The sequence below is a fragment of the Peromyscus californicus genome, unplaced genomic scaffold (genome assembly GCF_007827085.1).
Source record: "Peromyscus californicus insignis strain IS unplaced genomic scaffold, ASM782708v3 Scaffold_10__1_contigs__length_136768540, whole genome shotgun sequence".
NCBI classification, from domain to species: Eukaryota; Metazoa; Chordata; class Mammalia; order Rodentia; family Cricetidae; genus Peromyscus; species Peromyscus californicus.
Window position 1 is genome coordinate 100,111,651 of NW_026294391.1, and position 17,049 is coordinate 100,128,699.

Sequence of the window (17,049 nt, forward strand, 5' to 3'; positions counted from 1 at the left end):
AATGACCCATGCATCATTTTGTTCTGATATGAAAACCTAGAACCCAGTGAGTTGCCAACAATTAAGAATTGATTTTATTTTCTAGAACAAAAATATACTATAAGGAAAATAGTAAGGGAATTAGTAGATAAATTGAGTTGAATTAACATATAAATAATGACTTATTAAAATTTAACAGATAAATGAGAAGCAAAATTAATGAAATAATAGAATTTCCAATGAACAGATGAAATATTTGATTCTCATGTATGGCTGCCCAAGTGTCAGAAAAGTTTGATAAAGCATCTAAAGTGAACTGGGAGTGTATCCTATCTAAGGATAGTGAAAAGTTAACAGCTTTCAGGCAGAAGAACAGTTTACTTATAAACTAAGATGGCTGCAGTCAGGCTTTCTACCTACAGACAGATATGGAATAACATCTTCATTTTTTTAAAAGTTAAGTTTCAAAGAATAGTATCTCAAAAGAAAAGAAGAAAGAAAACCCCACTTATCAGAGTACAAAACAAATTATAAATATCTAGTAAATCACAATCCTAGTTTTTAGAGAACTATATTAGATACACATAGAACAATGAGTGGAAGGAACTGGGTCAGAGGGATTATGGGTAGCTGATATTCTCTGTCAATCTCCCTGAAATTTTCAAATTGCCTATAATAAGCATGTATTACTTTTACAATGAAAGAAACCATGTACAAGCCATTAATGAGGAGGAAGACTATTGTAGTTATCCAGGTTTGGGAGATAATGGAGACTTGGACTTCCATGGTGGCAGAGGAGACTGATAATAGGACACATTATTAAAGGAATGCACTCTGACTTGGTGACTCTGTGTGGGTGATGAAAGGTAGGGAGAATAGAAAATAATTGTAAGTTTTCAGTTCTGGGTGATAGAGTGAATGATAGCAACACTGACGGCAAAAATCAGATCAATTATCTTTTTCAGAGACAAGAAAATTGCCAGGGATTTTTCAATTTGCTGTCTAGCGGATAATATGTTGTTTTTGTCCCAATGAGTCAGATAATTCTGTAATTTCGTGAGCTAGATACATTGACAAGATGGACCACTGAAAGCGTGTACATTTTCGCCCATGATGGCTGCAGATCATTAAACAAAATCAGGTTTTTCAAACTAAAAGTATAATAAAATAATGCCACATATGGGCATGGGTCAGGGAACAATTTTCTGTCTGCTTTTAAGCAAATAAGTAATCTGCTTTTCTAAAAAAAAATATTATGTCTATGTTGGGGGAGGATGTACATGTGGCAGTTGGACAACTTTGGGAAGTTAGTTCTCTCCTTTTAGTATTATGTGGGTTCTAGGGGTTGAACTCAGGTCTCTGGGCTTGAGTAGCAAGAGCCAGCACCCCCTGAGCCCATCTCATAGGCCCCATAGTCTGCTTTCTTTACACAGAAGTAGTCTTCACGAAGTGATGTATGTGCAATAGAAACACAGCTAGAATCATTTACTCACAGAATAAACATGATTTTAGATGCTGTCTGATGAGACACATGTTTATATGCCTAATTCTTGCCTTTAATTACAACTTTCCAAAATCCTAGATTCTCTTTTAACACCCTGACTTTAGAGATGGGGACTTTGGGGGCCACTGAGAAGTCTCCAAAGGTAGAGGAGTGACTAGAAAACCTGGATGAGACCCAAGTATCCCAAAGATGTCAACCCTAATCTGAAGAAAGAAGCCATATGATTTTAAACACTCGTTACTTCCACACCAATGCCATCGATAATGCTGCTTTAAAAACGTATTTAGATGTGGCCACAAATAAATCTTCAGTGTAGTTTTCCTTAAGGTTTCTAGTGTTTTCATGTTGTTTTGTTCGTCACCGTAGTAACAGTTTGGCCAACAGTGCTTCTTCCTGTTGCTTTGCTATTACCCTTTTCCATGTGACTAATTGGGCTGCTGGCCACATTCGGGGTGGGGGAGGGGACTGCAGAGGCAATTGTTTCTCTTCTGAATCTGTGTTGCTTGTATCTATTAAAAAGAAAAATCACACTGTTCTTCCCACACTTCTCGGCAGGCAACTGTGCTGTGCCAGTTTTCCATGCCCAATCACAAGGTAGCTTTTAAACTTCCAAATATTTAATTTTTTTTACTTCAGTATATGTCTTAAAAAAAACAAAGGATGCTTTCCTCTACAGCCAAGACACCATCATGGTGCTTTAAAGATTAAGAATTCCTAATATGATCTAAGGCTCAGGCTCTGCTTGGGTTTTTCCTGTTGTCCATTTGTTCAGAGATAGATAGCATCCAATTATCCCACCTTTAGTGAGGCTAAGAATGACCACTGTATTTAAGATGATAACAGCATACTGCCTCAGGTTACCTACATCCCCCCACTCTGCCCCTGCATCCCCGACCTGTGCTGTTGGAGATACTTTGTTGGGTATTGTGTAGCACCCTGCCAAACCTTCAGCTAATGCTCTTTACACCAGCACATATTGTTGCCTTACTCAGCCTTTAGGTGTGGTTAAAGGGCACTTTTCGCATTTTGTCCTTTCAGCTACGTGCATCAATCTGCACCTTTCTGTAAAGCATTGCTTTTTGGTTGTCAACTAGTCTCTTGGGCTGTTCGGAAACTCAATTCCTGCTAAAAGGGTAGAATGCATGCTTATTTTTTCCTTTATTGGTTTATAAAATGAGGAGTTGGGTTAATAGCCACCACAAAGGGTTTCAAATTAGCCCCTTTCATGCCACATTCAACAGTGCTCTCAGATGTGGGGATCTCCAATTTGTACTGTTCAGCCTTTTGTCTTTTTACTGTTGCTCTGAAGAAGACTGGGGCATGAAATAGGTTCATTTGTGTCCAAGAGACCAGTGTTTTTATATGGTGCTTAGATGCTTAGAAACTTACTTCACTTCGCTAGACACTGTGGGAAACACTGTAATCAAACTTGAGAATAATGTTGAATTGAGACTTGATGTTCCATAATGCTCCCAAATTTATTGCTTAACAATACAAAAACCCATGTTTTTCCTCTTTGACCACTATTCTATTGTTGATGGCCTGTTTCTTTTATTTTAAATGGTAGATTAAGGATTGAATTGTGGACTGATAATTTTATGGGTTTTAAAATGGGGCTGGCATAAAATTCATAAAAGTGAATACTAGATGAAAGCCTTTGTGTTCATTCTTTCTCCTTTATGTGGGCATATTACATGCTGTGCTAAGAGAAAGGCCATGGTGCTGATAAAGGGTTAAAAAAAGAGAGTATATAATGTATTCTGTATTATAGTCACCCCATGTATTCTGTATTGCAGTTAGCCCCCTACAGCCTCCCACACTCCTTCCCATCTCAATTAACTCCACTCCCTCCTTTCCCCATCATTCCCTTTCCTGGATTCATGAGTTTTGGGTTTGTTTTGTGACCTATTTAGATTAACCAGGGCCATCTGTGTGACCACTGGATTGGGACCATACATTGGAGCATGATAGGGTCACCAGTGAGTGTCCAGTTAAAAAAAATCGATGACTCTCCCTTCTCCATGAATCTATCAGTAGGAAATAGTAAGCAGTGGGAGGGATAAGAACTCCTGAGTCCTTCCTTCGTATATACATGTATGAAACTGTATCACTAGTGGCTTCCAAATTGCTTTTCTTCTCATCCAACACAGCACTGTGTATGTATATATTTTAGGAAGCTTCTCCAGTAGTAGGTTATGACCCTTTCTAAACATCTATAGTGTTAATTTCCCTCCATGTACTCCTTCCTTTAGCCTGTTTTCCCACCCCCTACCCATGGTAACCCTTCCTGTCCCATTATTAGTTTTAAACCCTTTATACTAGTGCATTCTGTCTCCTTTCCCTTTAACGTCATTTCCTATGGGTGGTTAGTAATTTCCTGACCTTTATGGGTATTCCAAATGAAACACACATATGTGAAGATGCAAAGCTAACATCCACAGATGAGGGAAAACATATGATGTGGGTCTTTCTTGGTCTGGACTACCAATGCTCAAGGATCATTGTGGAGGAGTGGGCAGAAAGATTGCAAGAGCTGATGATGGGTGATCTAAAGGGAACTGTCTTCCAGACACAGCAGGGCAGCTGCACACACAAACTCACAGTGCTTGTGACAGCGTGTGTAAGAAATTCTTTAAAAGCAAAACAAAACCCCCAAAGCAACACCACACACACACACACACACACACACACACACACACACACACACACACACACACACATCCTACTTTGACTATCTTAAATGTGTTCCTACCTTATCTTCTGGTATAAATTATTGTTAAAGAATCTTACAGTATAATATTATTTCCATATTAAAATATTTGAGTTTCCCTCCCTGGATTTTCAAAATGTTTCCCCCACAAAATTCAATAATCTTACCAGAACCATTCTTGATATTGGTCATTCTGGGTTGATTTTTCTCAGATACAGGTTGAGCACCTCTAAACTAAAAATCTAAAAGCCAGAATGCTGGAAAATCTGAACTGATTTGACGGTCAATATGATGCCACAAATGGAAAATTCTACTTCCTAGAACTGTGTTTTATGCACAAAACTTTAATGTGCCATGTAACATTATCTTGCGTTATGACTATTTAGTATATGTGAAATACGAAAGAATTTGCGTTAAGACTTGGGTCCCATCCACAGTATATCCCAAACTCCACACCCTTGGACTCTCAAGCGTTTTGTATGAGGGTCTCTAACCTCTTCCACTCTTCCTCTCTTTGGCTCCTGTATCTGTCACACCCTCCTTGATAATTGTATAAATCCCCCATCACACCCTCCATTGCTCTGAAAACATTATCTAATGATTGGTTGTGTTTACTCACCCATGTTCCCTCTAGCTTAGTCTTCATTTCTGAAATGAAATTATTATTTTCCTTTATTTCTAATTCCTTATTGAGTTTTCTCATCTAATTTCTGAATCCCCTCTTGTTCTGAATTTTTATACATTCTTTCACAGGATTTATAATTTCTTATTCTGTGTAAATTTTTCTTCCTAAAATTTGAAACATTAGGGTATAATTTTCACGGGCATATTTCTGACAACTTTTAATTCTGTGAGGGTATTATTCTGTTGTTCATTTTTATGTGAAATTAGTTTCCTAAACTTGAAGAAAGAGGCTTCACTTGGGTCCGTTTTACTAATTTCCTGACTATACAGCCCCCTCTTGTATTGCTTTGAGAAATTTTGGAAGTTATAGTGAGTGGCTTTTGAAAGTCTTGCCTCCTTTTATTTTCTTGCTCTGCAGTGGTGAGAGTCATCTCACTGTGCAGTCCTGAGTTGCCTGCACCTGACTCTGCAGCCCTGGCTCCCTTGAACCTCCACTTTTCCTTCGACCTCTGCTTCCTGCGTGCTGGGATGCCAGGCATGTGCCGCTATACCTGGCCTTTTCTCCTTTTTATAACTTCTTCCTCCATTCCTTCTTCCCTGCCCTCCATCTCTATATTTATCTGGATTTTCTTACTTTTTAGCCATTTCTTTGCCCTGCCCTGCCAATCAGTTGGAGTCTATTCCCATAGTCTTTTCCCGGAGTACAACTTCATCCTGCAAGGGAGCTGTGGAGTCTTAGTTTTGAGAATATGTGTCTTGACCATGGACTTGTTGTGAGTTAGCAGACTCTTTCCATTCTCAGAATATGTCCGAAATTAGCTCACTGGTGTTTGAGTTCCCACCGACTTCTCAGATCTCTTGGATACCATGTTGAGTCTTTCTGTATCTTCTTCTTCCACAGCTGTTTATCATTTTCCCCTCATAACCATCACTTGTTTGTCCCCATCAACCCTTATTTGGGTTCATGACGAATCCTTTTTCATCTAGGTTAGCTGTAAAGTTGATTAGTGAATTTTATTTATTTATTTGTTTGTTTGTTTGTTTTTGCTTTCCTATTTACTCTGCTTGTCTTTCCTACTTTTTTTTAAATGATTGCATTTGGAGAAAGACAAATACCATACCATGCTGCCACAAACCACCTTCCTGCCATCATATCTCTGCAAACTGCAAACTATGAGCCAAATCCTGCCAACTGCCACGTGCTTTTGTATAGCTTTTGATCTGAAAATAGACTTTGGATCTCTCTCTCTCTCTCTCTCTCTCTCTCTCTCTCTCTCTCTCTCTCTCTCTCTCTCTCTCTCTCTCTCTGGCTGGCTCTCTGAATGCTGGGGACGGAACATTGCACAAGCTTGAGGAGTGCTATACTACTGAACTGCTCCTCCAGTAGTTTTTAGTTTGCAAATTTGCAGATTTGAAGCAACAGATTATTGTCCAGGGAGGTCGTATGGTTTGAATGAACAGTGCGTTCATGCGTGAAATTGTTTTTAGAGGTTAAAGAAACTGAAATAGCTCTGTTATGCCAATTTATGAGAACTTATAACATATGTTGCTAAATGAAATATCCGTATTACCTAAGCAAAACATGAGAATTCAAACAATTATATTCACAAGAAGTAGATATTAAAACTAGGGTATACAAATTTCTAGATTTGCTACTAGTAGGATTCAAATACTTGTTTGGACACACTTTTCAACATGTTGTTAAGTAATGTTTTAAAAATCAATGGGTGTTTTGATAGGTGAGGAAATTTTATACAACCAATTTTGTATGTTTCGTTGGTGCATTGGCCTAAGCCATTTGTTTTGTGAAATTCTTGTTCCTTGCCCTTTTATCTGCTACAATATTTCTCTTTTCCTTGGTGGTTTCCAAGGTTCTTTATATATCAGGCTTTGGTTTTGCACCATTGAGGATGGGACCCAGGGCCTGATTCATGCAAGGCAAGCACTCTACCAACTCAACAATTTCTCTAGCCTCATATATAAAATATTAATCTTTTGGCTTGTCAGCCGTTGTTGCCTTTTTATTATATTTATGGTGATTAATTATATATAAATGGTTTTTCCTTTTTTCTGTAGTAAAACCACCTTTCAAATAATCATCTTAGAGGTTGGGGATTTAGCTCAGTGGTAAAGCGCTTGCCTAGCAAGCACAAGGCCCTGGGTTCGGTCCTCAGCTCCAGGAAAATAAAAAATCAAATAATCATCTTTTGTGTGCAGGAAGCCTATATCATGGGAAACTTACATAGCTGTTCCTCTGTGTGTTTGGTTGACTTTGTTTTGTACATTCAGGGCTTTACTCCATCAAGGCTTTATTGATGTAGTCTATGAGAGAGGGATTAACTTTGTTTTTCAAATGCTTAGCCACTTGGCATAGTGCCATTTATTGAGTAAACCGTTGTTTTAAGGTTATCTAATTTTTCAGATTGTTTTTCTTAGAAGTCTGCACATTTCACATTTTTTAAAATATAGAATTTTTGGAAGTGCAACTTACAAATAACAAAATAGATTCTTTTTAAGTGTTCACTTAGGAGAATTTTAGCAAATGGATGCAATTTGGTAGTCACCACTCCAGTAGAAATATAAAATATTTCTGTCATTTCCTGACGTACCCCTTTGGAGTTAGCTCCATCCCTCACTCTAGACCACTGGTTCTCAACCTGTGGAGCTTGACCCCTTTGGGAGTCTAACAACCCTTTCACAGGGGTCACAGATATCCTGCATGTTAGATATTTACATTACAATTCATAACAATAGCAGAATTACAGTTATGAAGTATCAATGGAAATAATTTCATGGTTGGGTGTCATTAGAACATGAGGAGCTGTATTAAAGGGTTGCAGCATTAGGAAGGTTGAGAACCACTGCTGAAGACTATTGCAACCACTGATCTGTTTTCTGTCCCCAGAATTTTTCCCTTTACATAGTATCATATAAATGGAATCCTAGGAAACAGATTTCTGAGTATGGCGTCTCTCACTTACTAATAATGCATTAGGGAAATACTCATATTGTTGCATGTGTCAACAGTTTACTTCTATTGCTAGGAATTACTCCATTTATTTAACGTTTATTTAAACGTTCACTTATGTGAGGACATCAGGGCTATATCTAGTTGTGCTGTTATGAGTTAAGGCACTGTAAATGTTCATGTAGAAGTCTCTGTATGGTCATGTTTTCATTTCTTCTGGGTAAGTACAAAGGAGCAGGACTTTGGGGTCATGTGCGAAGTGTATGTTCAGATTTACACAAAAACACAAGGCTGTTTCACATAGTGACTACTATTTTGCATTCCCACCAACAATATGTGCAAGATCCAAAGTCTATGCATCCACACCAGCACTTGCACTTGGCAATATTTTTAACTGTAGCAATTCTGTTAGATATGTTAGGGTTAAATATTTTATTTAGAAAAAAATGACTATTTTAAGCAGGATCTCTCAGCTTTTAGCTCTATACACTAACGCTACATGGTCCAAATTTTCTCAGTGCCACAGGCTGCCACAGCTGAACAGGCTGTTCTTGTTTCTGTTTTTCTGACTTCCATTTCTTCCCATAAGCTTAAAGAAGTATGGAACACCAAAGGAGAAAGGGAGCCTACACATCATCCTTGTGCAGGGAGTGGTGTGGTTTTATTTCTGCAAAGAATTGTTCTTGTCTTCTAAGTCATTCACTCTCTGTAACAATTTAAACATTACAGCATGAAAACAGCCATAGGCAATACAGAAACAAATGGTTATATTTCAATAAAACTTCACTTCTTCAAACAGGCAGTTAGCTAGATTGGTCCATGCCTCGTAGTTTTCCCACCTAGTTTTCTCTAACAGCTTTACTTTACAGATGAGAGAACTGAGTTTAGATTTCACGTTTTCCCCAGACCGACAAATAAAAAAAAACCATAGGACCAGAATGTTGGCCATGAAAGACATGCTTGATCCCATTCAGGAGACACTATATATAATGAGTCCATTATACATAATGTCTAGCAAACAAGGTCTGTCTGGCAAATGATGTTAAATGAAGGTGTTAGTCTAGAGCCTTTCACAGGTTTTTGAGACTAAGACTTTCTGGACGTCCAGTGTCTTCTTCACTAGATGTTAATTGGCTTTTGTGAGCCTGTGATGTTTCTGGAGCAGTGGTCAAAAACATAAAATCCCAAGTGAAACAGTTAGAAAAGTAGGCTACCCTTTTGTTCATCTCCAAACGACTGTTTGTAGTCTTGAAAATACCTACATTTTTATCTCTTCAGACAGCCATTAACCATTATGTAACAGACCTATGCTTTTCCTGTCTTTAATGTTAGTTCTTGATTGTTTGACTTTGTTAATTGTCCAACTAGATGAGCATTCTTAGATTAAAAAACCCAAACCAGGAAAACATTGCACTTATTGTTCTTGTTCATGCCAACTTCAAAGTGCCCAGGGAGAGACTAGTGTTGAGAAGAGTCACTGTGTGTGTTTGTGTCCTTCCTTGCAGCACTGGAAGAAGTATGACATCCATGAGAAGCAGTCCAGAGAAGAAACGGATTCTGTAGTGCTGATAGAAAACCTGAAGAAAGTGTCTCAGTGATGGGGATAATTGATTGCTTTCTTTCTCTCAATGTGACCCTGTGCGGATTCATTGCATTCTCCACTTCTTAGCCGAGGACTTGTTAAACAGAAACTGAAACTACTAGACCCTTGAAAAGCAGTCAGCTCTTAAGAGCCGCGGATTTGGATGTCAGTCTTGCACTGACAAATCCAAACACATGGAGCTCTTCAAGAAGAAAGCGGAGTCCTTCTTGTCCTCGTTGAATCTTAAAAGCAGACATCCTTTGCCAAGTCTCAGACTAGAGGACAAAGAAAAGGGGGCAATGACCATGGATTCATCTTATTAAGAGTTGTGACGGCTGCCTAAGGAATCTCTGCTTGCTCTGTATTCTTTGTGTGGAATAACATCAAGAAATTTTACTTGTGAGGAAACTCATTTTGGGGTGTGTACACTAATGCTGAACTTGATTCCCAGAGAACAGTTAGCAAACAAAACTGATACAATCTGCTGCTTATTGTTTGGGAACCCACTGAGTAATGTTTGTGGCTATTAAAATGCACTATCATTATCCACTTCAATAGCATTTTCCTCTGCTTTGAAATTCCCAGAAATCATCTTGGCAATGGTGATGACATGTACAAAAAAAGTAGAGGCAACTTCTCCACCAAGGCCGTTTTATGTCATTGCAGGGATTTTTTAGGATAGTGGAGGCAGAACGACCTAGTATTAGAGTCGGAATCAAGAAATCTCTAAAGATGTATGCTCCCCTTAATTTCTGCTACTCAAATCAAGTATTGACTATGTATCTAACTTGTACTACACCTTCACGTATGAGGAGTGGGACCCCACTCCTGGGTTTACATAAATTTGGGACTCCATATTTCTTAGCACTTCCTTTATCTCCAGACTTTTGAACTTCCGGTCTCCTGTTCTTATTCCCTGCTATGCCTACTCCTCCATCCTCTTTCATGTAGCCTTTTGACTTGCAGTGGAATTGAGGATACAACTTTGCTTAGACTGTCTAGTAGAGCAGGGAATAATTTTCATCTCAGGTAAAAGATGAGTCTTCTGAACAACAATGACTAATTCATACAGATTTTGCCACGTCCCGGTGAGCCTGCAATTATTTGAGGTTTTTGAGCAATTGGTGTTTCTTTGTGTGTTCTCTAACAGAGATGATGTCTTTTCTTCGCTTAGAATTTAGGCTCTATTTGCTCAAGGGGGAAAAGAAAAGATTTGTGTCTGTTTTTCTTTGTTTGCAAAATAGGCCTTAGGATGGCTGTTTTCCACGCTGTGAATGGTTCTGTCCATTCTGTGTTTTATTGAGAGGGAGCCAAGTGGGACTCCAACTATGTACTCAGTTTTTGCATATGTTAGGTTTCCATTTTGTCCCATTTCCACAATATATGCATATATATATATATCCCCCCCATTCCGACTACTTCCTGCAAATTTAAAACATTGAGAGGTACCCCACTTCTCTTTCTCATACCTACAGATCACTAGCAAGGACTGAAGAACTTTATATAACAAATTCTTCAGACATTTACCAGTTCATATTAATAAAATGATGCTACTTGCGTCTCCTGTTTTTAAGTAGGGAAGATAAGAGACCCCTGCTCTCCACAGGTTGGGACAAAGGGGAACCTTGCTTCCGTGGTAGTAGTGGTGGTAGAGGAGCACTGTGCCCTGGCATTTCAGGAAATGGGGGTCCATGGTGTGATTGACGCACAGATGTCTCCTCCCGGTGCTTTTATTTTGATTGTCAGGTTGCAGTTGGGCTCCAGGCATCCTAGGTGTTCAGTTTCTAGTCACTGGAAAGAAGACTTGGCTTGTTGTAGAAGAGGGAAATCACTCCTTATGCAGGTTTTCACAAATCTGGGAAGGAAAGCACCTAAATGCATTGCACAGGGCCACTTTTACTGCTGGCCTATTTTGATGGTGATGAAGAGGATGCCTTGAAATGCCCTGGAGACCACCCGTTACGAGAGTTATGCAGCATGGGAACAAGAACATCATATTTTACTTCCATTCTCCTCTGCAATAGCAGAGGGGAAAGAGGATAGTACATTATAGGAATTCCTTTGTTTTAATGGACAAAAGTAATCTCCAGGACTTAGGAACTCTTAAAGACATCAGTACATTGCTTATCGGAAACTTGTAGGTTTGTTATATTATTTTGACTAAGGTATATGGATTGTTTTCACCTACACATATAAGTAAACCCAGTGTAAGGAGGACCATTCCTTTTCTTTCATTCAGATAACCTTTTTCTGAATCTGGGTGTTGAAGGGATACATGAAATAATGTTAATGTTTTTAGTAATGTCTGCTACTAGGAGTCTTTCTGTTTAACTTCTTATAAGAAAGTAAAATAAATATTGTCTTTTTGTATGTCACCTAAATGCTTTCTTTTGATCTTATTTTTGGGAAAGTATTGTCGGGAGTGGGTGGTAGAGAAAATTACAGTTGAAATAATAAACATTATAAAGACAATTCCAAGACAGCTACTTTATCTTAACAAACATGTATTACAGTTTCCCTGTTGTTTGGTTGTGTCAGTTTTCTGAAGAGGACGTACATATAAAATCAGTTTCCTTTAGGGCAGCCATTCCAGGCATCATCTAAAGAGACTGAAGGATTTGACAAATTGTGATTGCAAAAATTAATGGTGGTCCAGCAAGATGCCTCACCAGGTAAAGATGCTTGATGCCAAGCCTGATGACCTGAGTTTGAGTCACAAGACCCACATGAGAGAAGGAGGGAACTGACTCCCTCGAGTTATTCTCTTATCTCCATACATACACTGCACCACATGTACAGCTACATACATGCACCCGTACACAAATAAAAAGCTATCTAAAATTAATGGAAATGGATCTGAACTTTTGCAATATCAAGCAGGAACTAGAACACAGTGTACTTACTGTCGTCATAGACATGATGTGCACATGATATACACAGCTATCATTGCCTTTGTCATGGGAGACCCCTACTTATGTTATTAATATTAGCTTACATGTGAGACTAAGAAAACTATTTTTTTCAATAGGTGTCCTCGTAAGATCTTTCTAGCTACTTATAGCTTCATAGTTTTTTTCAACTTTTATTTGTGTGTGTTGTATGTGTAAGTACATGTTCATTTATGTCTGCATGCTTAGGGCGTGGGTGCACTTGTGTGCATGTGTCTATGGAGACCAGAGGTCAACACTGGGAGTCCTTCTCTACTGCTCTACTCCTTAGTTTTGAGACAAGGTCTCTCATTGAATCTGGAGCTCCCCAATGGGGCAAGACCAACTAGGCAATGAGCTGCAGAGATCCTCCTGTCTCTGCCTCCACATTGCTGGGGTTAGAGGTGTGTGACACCACTCTTCTAGCTTTTTAGCATGAGGGCTGGTGATGTGAAGTTGAGATTGTAAATCTAGATGAGATCTGTGGAAAACATAACTTCCTGTAGCTACAAACATGGTCACCTCATCTCAGGGAGAGAGAAACCAGAATGATCTATGCATGTTTGCTTGTCAGGTTGTTTGCTGCTTCATCATTACCATGGTCTGCTCTTTGAAAAGTGCAACAGCATGTTTACATGAATTGTGTTACTAGGCTTTTGGTTTCATTTTGCTTTGTTTTTATATTTTGGATTTTTTTTAATGAGATGGGGTCTTGTTATGTAACCCAGTGTGGCTTGAACTTGCTACGTAGGCCAGCCTTGTCTAGAGCTCACAATCCTCCTGCCTCAGTCTCCCAAATGCTGGGATTACTGAAATGCAGCATGTCAGACTCTACTAAAGTATTAGCACTTTGAGAAGAAAATAAGAAAACAAACACTTTTGTTTGGCCTGGAGAGACAGCTCAGCATGTAAAATAAAGCTGCTTGCAGATCTGAAGACCTGAGTTCTGTTTCCAGAGCCCAATCAAAGGTGGAAGGAGAAAACTGGCTCCATAAAATTGTTCTGGGACTGCCACACACATATTGTAGTATGCATATCCATATCCATATCACACACATGCATGCACAAACACCAATAATAATAAAATTTATAAACCCTTTTGTTTCAGAAATGTTTTTCTTCCACACTTATGATTAGATAAAACAATCTTCACACACACACACACACACAAACACACACACACACACACACACACACACACACACACATAAAGTTGATATGTATATATCAACTAAAATCTTGGAATGCTTTAGTTTCATTAAGGGAGAAGTTTAATTGATGTTGACATGCTAGATATTTTTTTTTAACATCAACCCTTAAGATGATTTTTTTCCCTAAATTTTCTCTGGCCTCTAACCATCTTTCCAGTGGTTGCATCTTCAGCAACAGGAAACTATCTCACTGCTGGTTTTCAACATTTGTTAGGTAGACTAGTAAATGAAAAGGGAAAATCAATAGTTTCTACTTTGTGTTAAGTTACTAATACATGTGCTATTTCCCTGATTCCCTATACCATGAGATTGGCTGCATTCCATGCCTTTTACAAATGCAGACATTGGAGATACTGGCTGATTGAGTTCTGTGAAACCGTACAGCTATGGAGTCATGAGGCAGAAGTGGAAAACAAGTCCACCTGGCTTTTAATGCAGCCAGCAGTGCATTTGCTTGTCCCTAAGAAGCAGCTACTAAAAGAAGAGACACCTTCTTGCACATTATCGCCAAATTGCTTATTAATGGTAAGACTTTGAGAATTCAAATCACTCCGTTGTGAAGTGATCATTTGCAGCATCTTGAGATTCATTGTGCAATCATTTATCAGTGTGCCAGGTAGGGTGTGTTAAATAAAAGGAATTTGGAAGTGAATAATGTTTGGCTCTGTAGTCCATAGTTGATTAGTCAAGGGGAGGCTGCTTTTTATAAGATAAAATAAGCTGAATTAATTATTTGCAGTTCCAAAGGATGCTGGGCAAGTGCCTCGCCCTGTCTGGATCTGCTTCTTCTCTGAGGGGCCAGTGTTTTCATCTGTAAAATTAAGAGGTTGGATTACATTTACTATATTAATTCTGACACACAATAGGGACTAATATAATTTTGGCCTTATAAATCAAGAAAACATGTTTATCATCATTTACTCTTGCTTGCTATACGCCGCGGTAAATGCCAAAAACAACCAGAGGAGCTGGTTCTTTAATGGAATGTGAAGAACTAAGGAAGTGATACCTTGGAGGAGCTCCGTTGTTCATCCAAGTCAAGATTTTTCACTGGGGCCCAGCCAAGGTTGTGACTAACAAATATTTCTTAAAGCATTCAGATGATTTTAGAGCATATTTCTTGGAAGCACAAAAATGGAGTATATAATACACATTGCTTGCATAATGACTTGATTTGATATATTATCTAAAATAGTCTATTTGAACTCAGTAATAGAAAATTTGGTAGTTGAGCTTAAGTTTTTGTTTGGACAATGCTGGGGATTGAACCCATGGCTTCACACATGCTAGGCAATTAAGTGGTCTACCACTAGGCTACATCTCTAGCTAGCTTAAACATTTTTTTATTTGCACAAAATAATGCATGCATGCACAAAACCTCTAAACTCAAGGAGTATTATAGAGCTTGCTATGGTCTATATTGTTAGTGTTCCTCAAAGGTACATGTGGCGTGATCCCCATCCTGGTATCATCAGGATGTGATGGAAACCTTCTAGGAGCTAGGGCCTAGCTGGAAGCCTTTGGGTTATTGAGGATTACTTTAGGGCATTTCAAAGGGAGCAGTAAGTAGGACCCCAGTCCCTTCCTCCTTTTCTCAGCTCTACACTTCTACAGTGATGTGCCACCACAAGCCTGAAGTAATAGGGCCAGCTGTTCGTGAACTGAAATTTATGAGCCCAAATAAGCTTTTTCTCTTTATAAGTTATCTTAGGCATTTGTTATAATAACAGAAATCTGACTAGCACAAGACCTAACACAAGGCTCATGATGTAGAAACAGCCATTCCTCTGCCCTACCCCTTTACTCCCGATTTCTACTTTCCATACCCTATCCCTGGAACCCATGACAGTGTAACCATGAAAGACATTTATGGATGTGATTAAGGCCACAGGCTTTAGAACAGAGAGGATTTTCCTGGGTTAAATTATTGAGTTTAGCTTAGTAATAAAAGTGCTTACCTAGTGTACATGAGTTCTGGGTTCAATCCTCAGTACTAGAAAAAAATGGGGGTCCAATCTTGAGCTCTCAAAAGTGAGAATTCGCTTTCCTGGAAGCAGAAGAGCAAGAGCGGGTCAAAGTCAAAGAGACTCAAAGTACTGTTGCCAGTGTGAGGATGGAAGGGTCCATGTAGAAAGGGTGGGATGGAACTGATTACTGCCAGTAACATGAACAAGCCAGGAAGCAGCTTCTCCCCAAGAGCCCACACAGAGGAGCAAAGCCTGGCAGATACCATGCTTTGGGTCTCATAGGACTCGGGACAGAGAATTCAGCCACACAATGTTGGATTTCTGACCAACAGAAGTGTGAGCTCATAAATTTTTGTTGGTTTAAATAGCTTTAAAAACATTTTTAGTTCCTTCTTTTGGTATATGGTATAATTACTGTGGAATAACACAGTAACTAATGCTACTTCGTATTTTTAAATTTAGAGATTTATTATAAACTTGTATAAGATAAGGAATTTGCATTTTTTTCTTGAATACTAGTGATTGAACCCATGGCTAAATGTTAGTACTCTCTCTTTCTTTCTCTCTCTCTGTCTCTCTGTCTCTCTCTCTTCCTGTCTTCCTCTGTTTCTCACACACATGCACACACACACTTCCACAAGTATAAAACTTTTAATGACAATATTGACTAGTTGCACTATATCATGTAAGTACTGCTCACAGTAACGATGCATGTAAAGTCCAATTCATTATATTTCTATTTTGTTCTTCCCAAATCACCTCTTTTTTTTAAATTTATTTTTCTCTGTACCATCAATTTTCTGACAAAACCATAAAATTCTACACAGTATGGTCAAACATATTAATTAATTCCTGAGTTCCACTTATTTTTCTTGGAGAATGCTCTCTTGGAGTTTGCTCCCCTCTGATTCATTCTGGAATGGTTATTTTCTAGGCTTGCCACCAAGCTGTCATCCTGGGAATTCCTCTCCTGCATTGGCATTCATTCCGTAGACCCCAGTTTCTTTTGATTTAACCTCTAGCCTTGCCGGACCACACCCTTTGCTAACTTCCTTAGAAAGATGTCATCATCAGAGGTGATTTTTATTTGATTATTTTTCTAACAGTGTGCCCTTCTAGAGGTGATTTTAATAAAACCTTTCTGTGTTTGAATATATCCTTACACATGATTAAGTTTCTGCTAGGTGAATAAGTCTTCATTGGAAACAATCTCCTCTCGGGATGTGGAAAGCATTCTTCAAATTGCACATATTCTTCCAATGTGTTCTTGCTTCTAAAATAGAATCAGCCCTCCATGATTTCCAACTTCCGGCATGTAATTTTTTTCTCTTCAAGACTGTCTTTTGGTCCATAGTGTCTTATAATCTAATAATATGCCTCAGTGCAAATCTTTCATCTAGTAAGCTGGGATTTTGTGAGCATCGTTCAGTGTAAGAAGTAGCTCTTCATTTGTTGCACATCATGTTATTTCTCACCTGTATCTCTTCTTCTATTGTCTGTGTTTCTAGAACTCCAATTAGTTAGCTATTAAATGTACTGGACTGATTTCCTACCTTCCACATTTTTTCTCACATTTT

The 17,049-nt window shown here is 38.6% G+C and overlaps 1 protein-coding gene across 2 annotated transcripts in view; it reads left to right on the forward strand.

Moving 5' to 3' along the window:
• Positions 1–11,742, forward strand: part of Il13ra1 (interleukin 13 receptor subunit alpha 1) — a 60,986-nt gene extending 49,244 nt beyond the window's left edge. For both annotated transcript variants that reach the window (XM_052738115.1, XM_052738116.1), the window contains exon 11: positions 9,291–11,742. In XM_052738115.1, coding sequence (XP_052594075.1) covers positions 9,291–9,383 — 93 coding nt within the window. In that variant the 3' untranslated portion in view covers positions 9,384–11,742. The remainder of the gene's footprint in view (positions 1–9,290) is intronic.
• Positions 11,743–17,049: the final 5,307 nt, after the last annotated feature.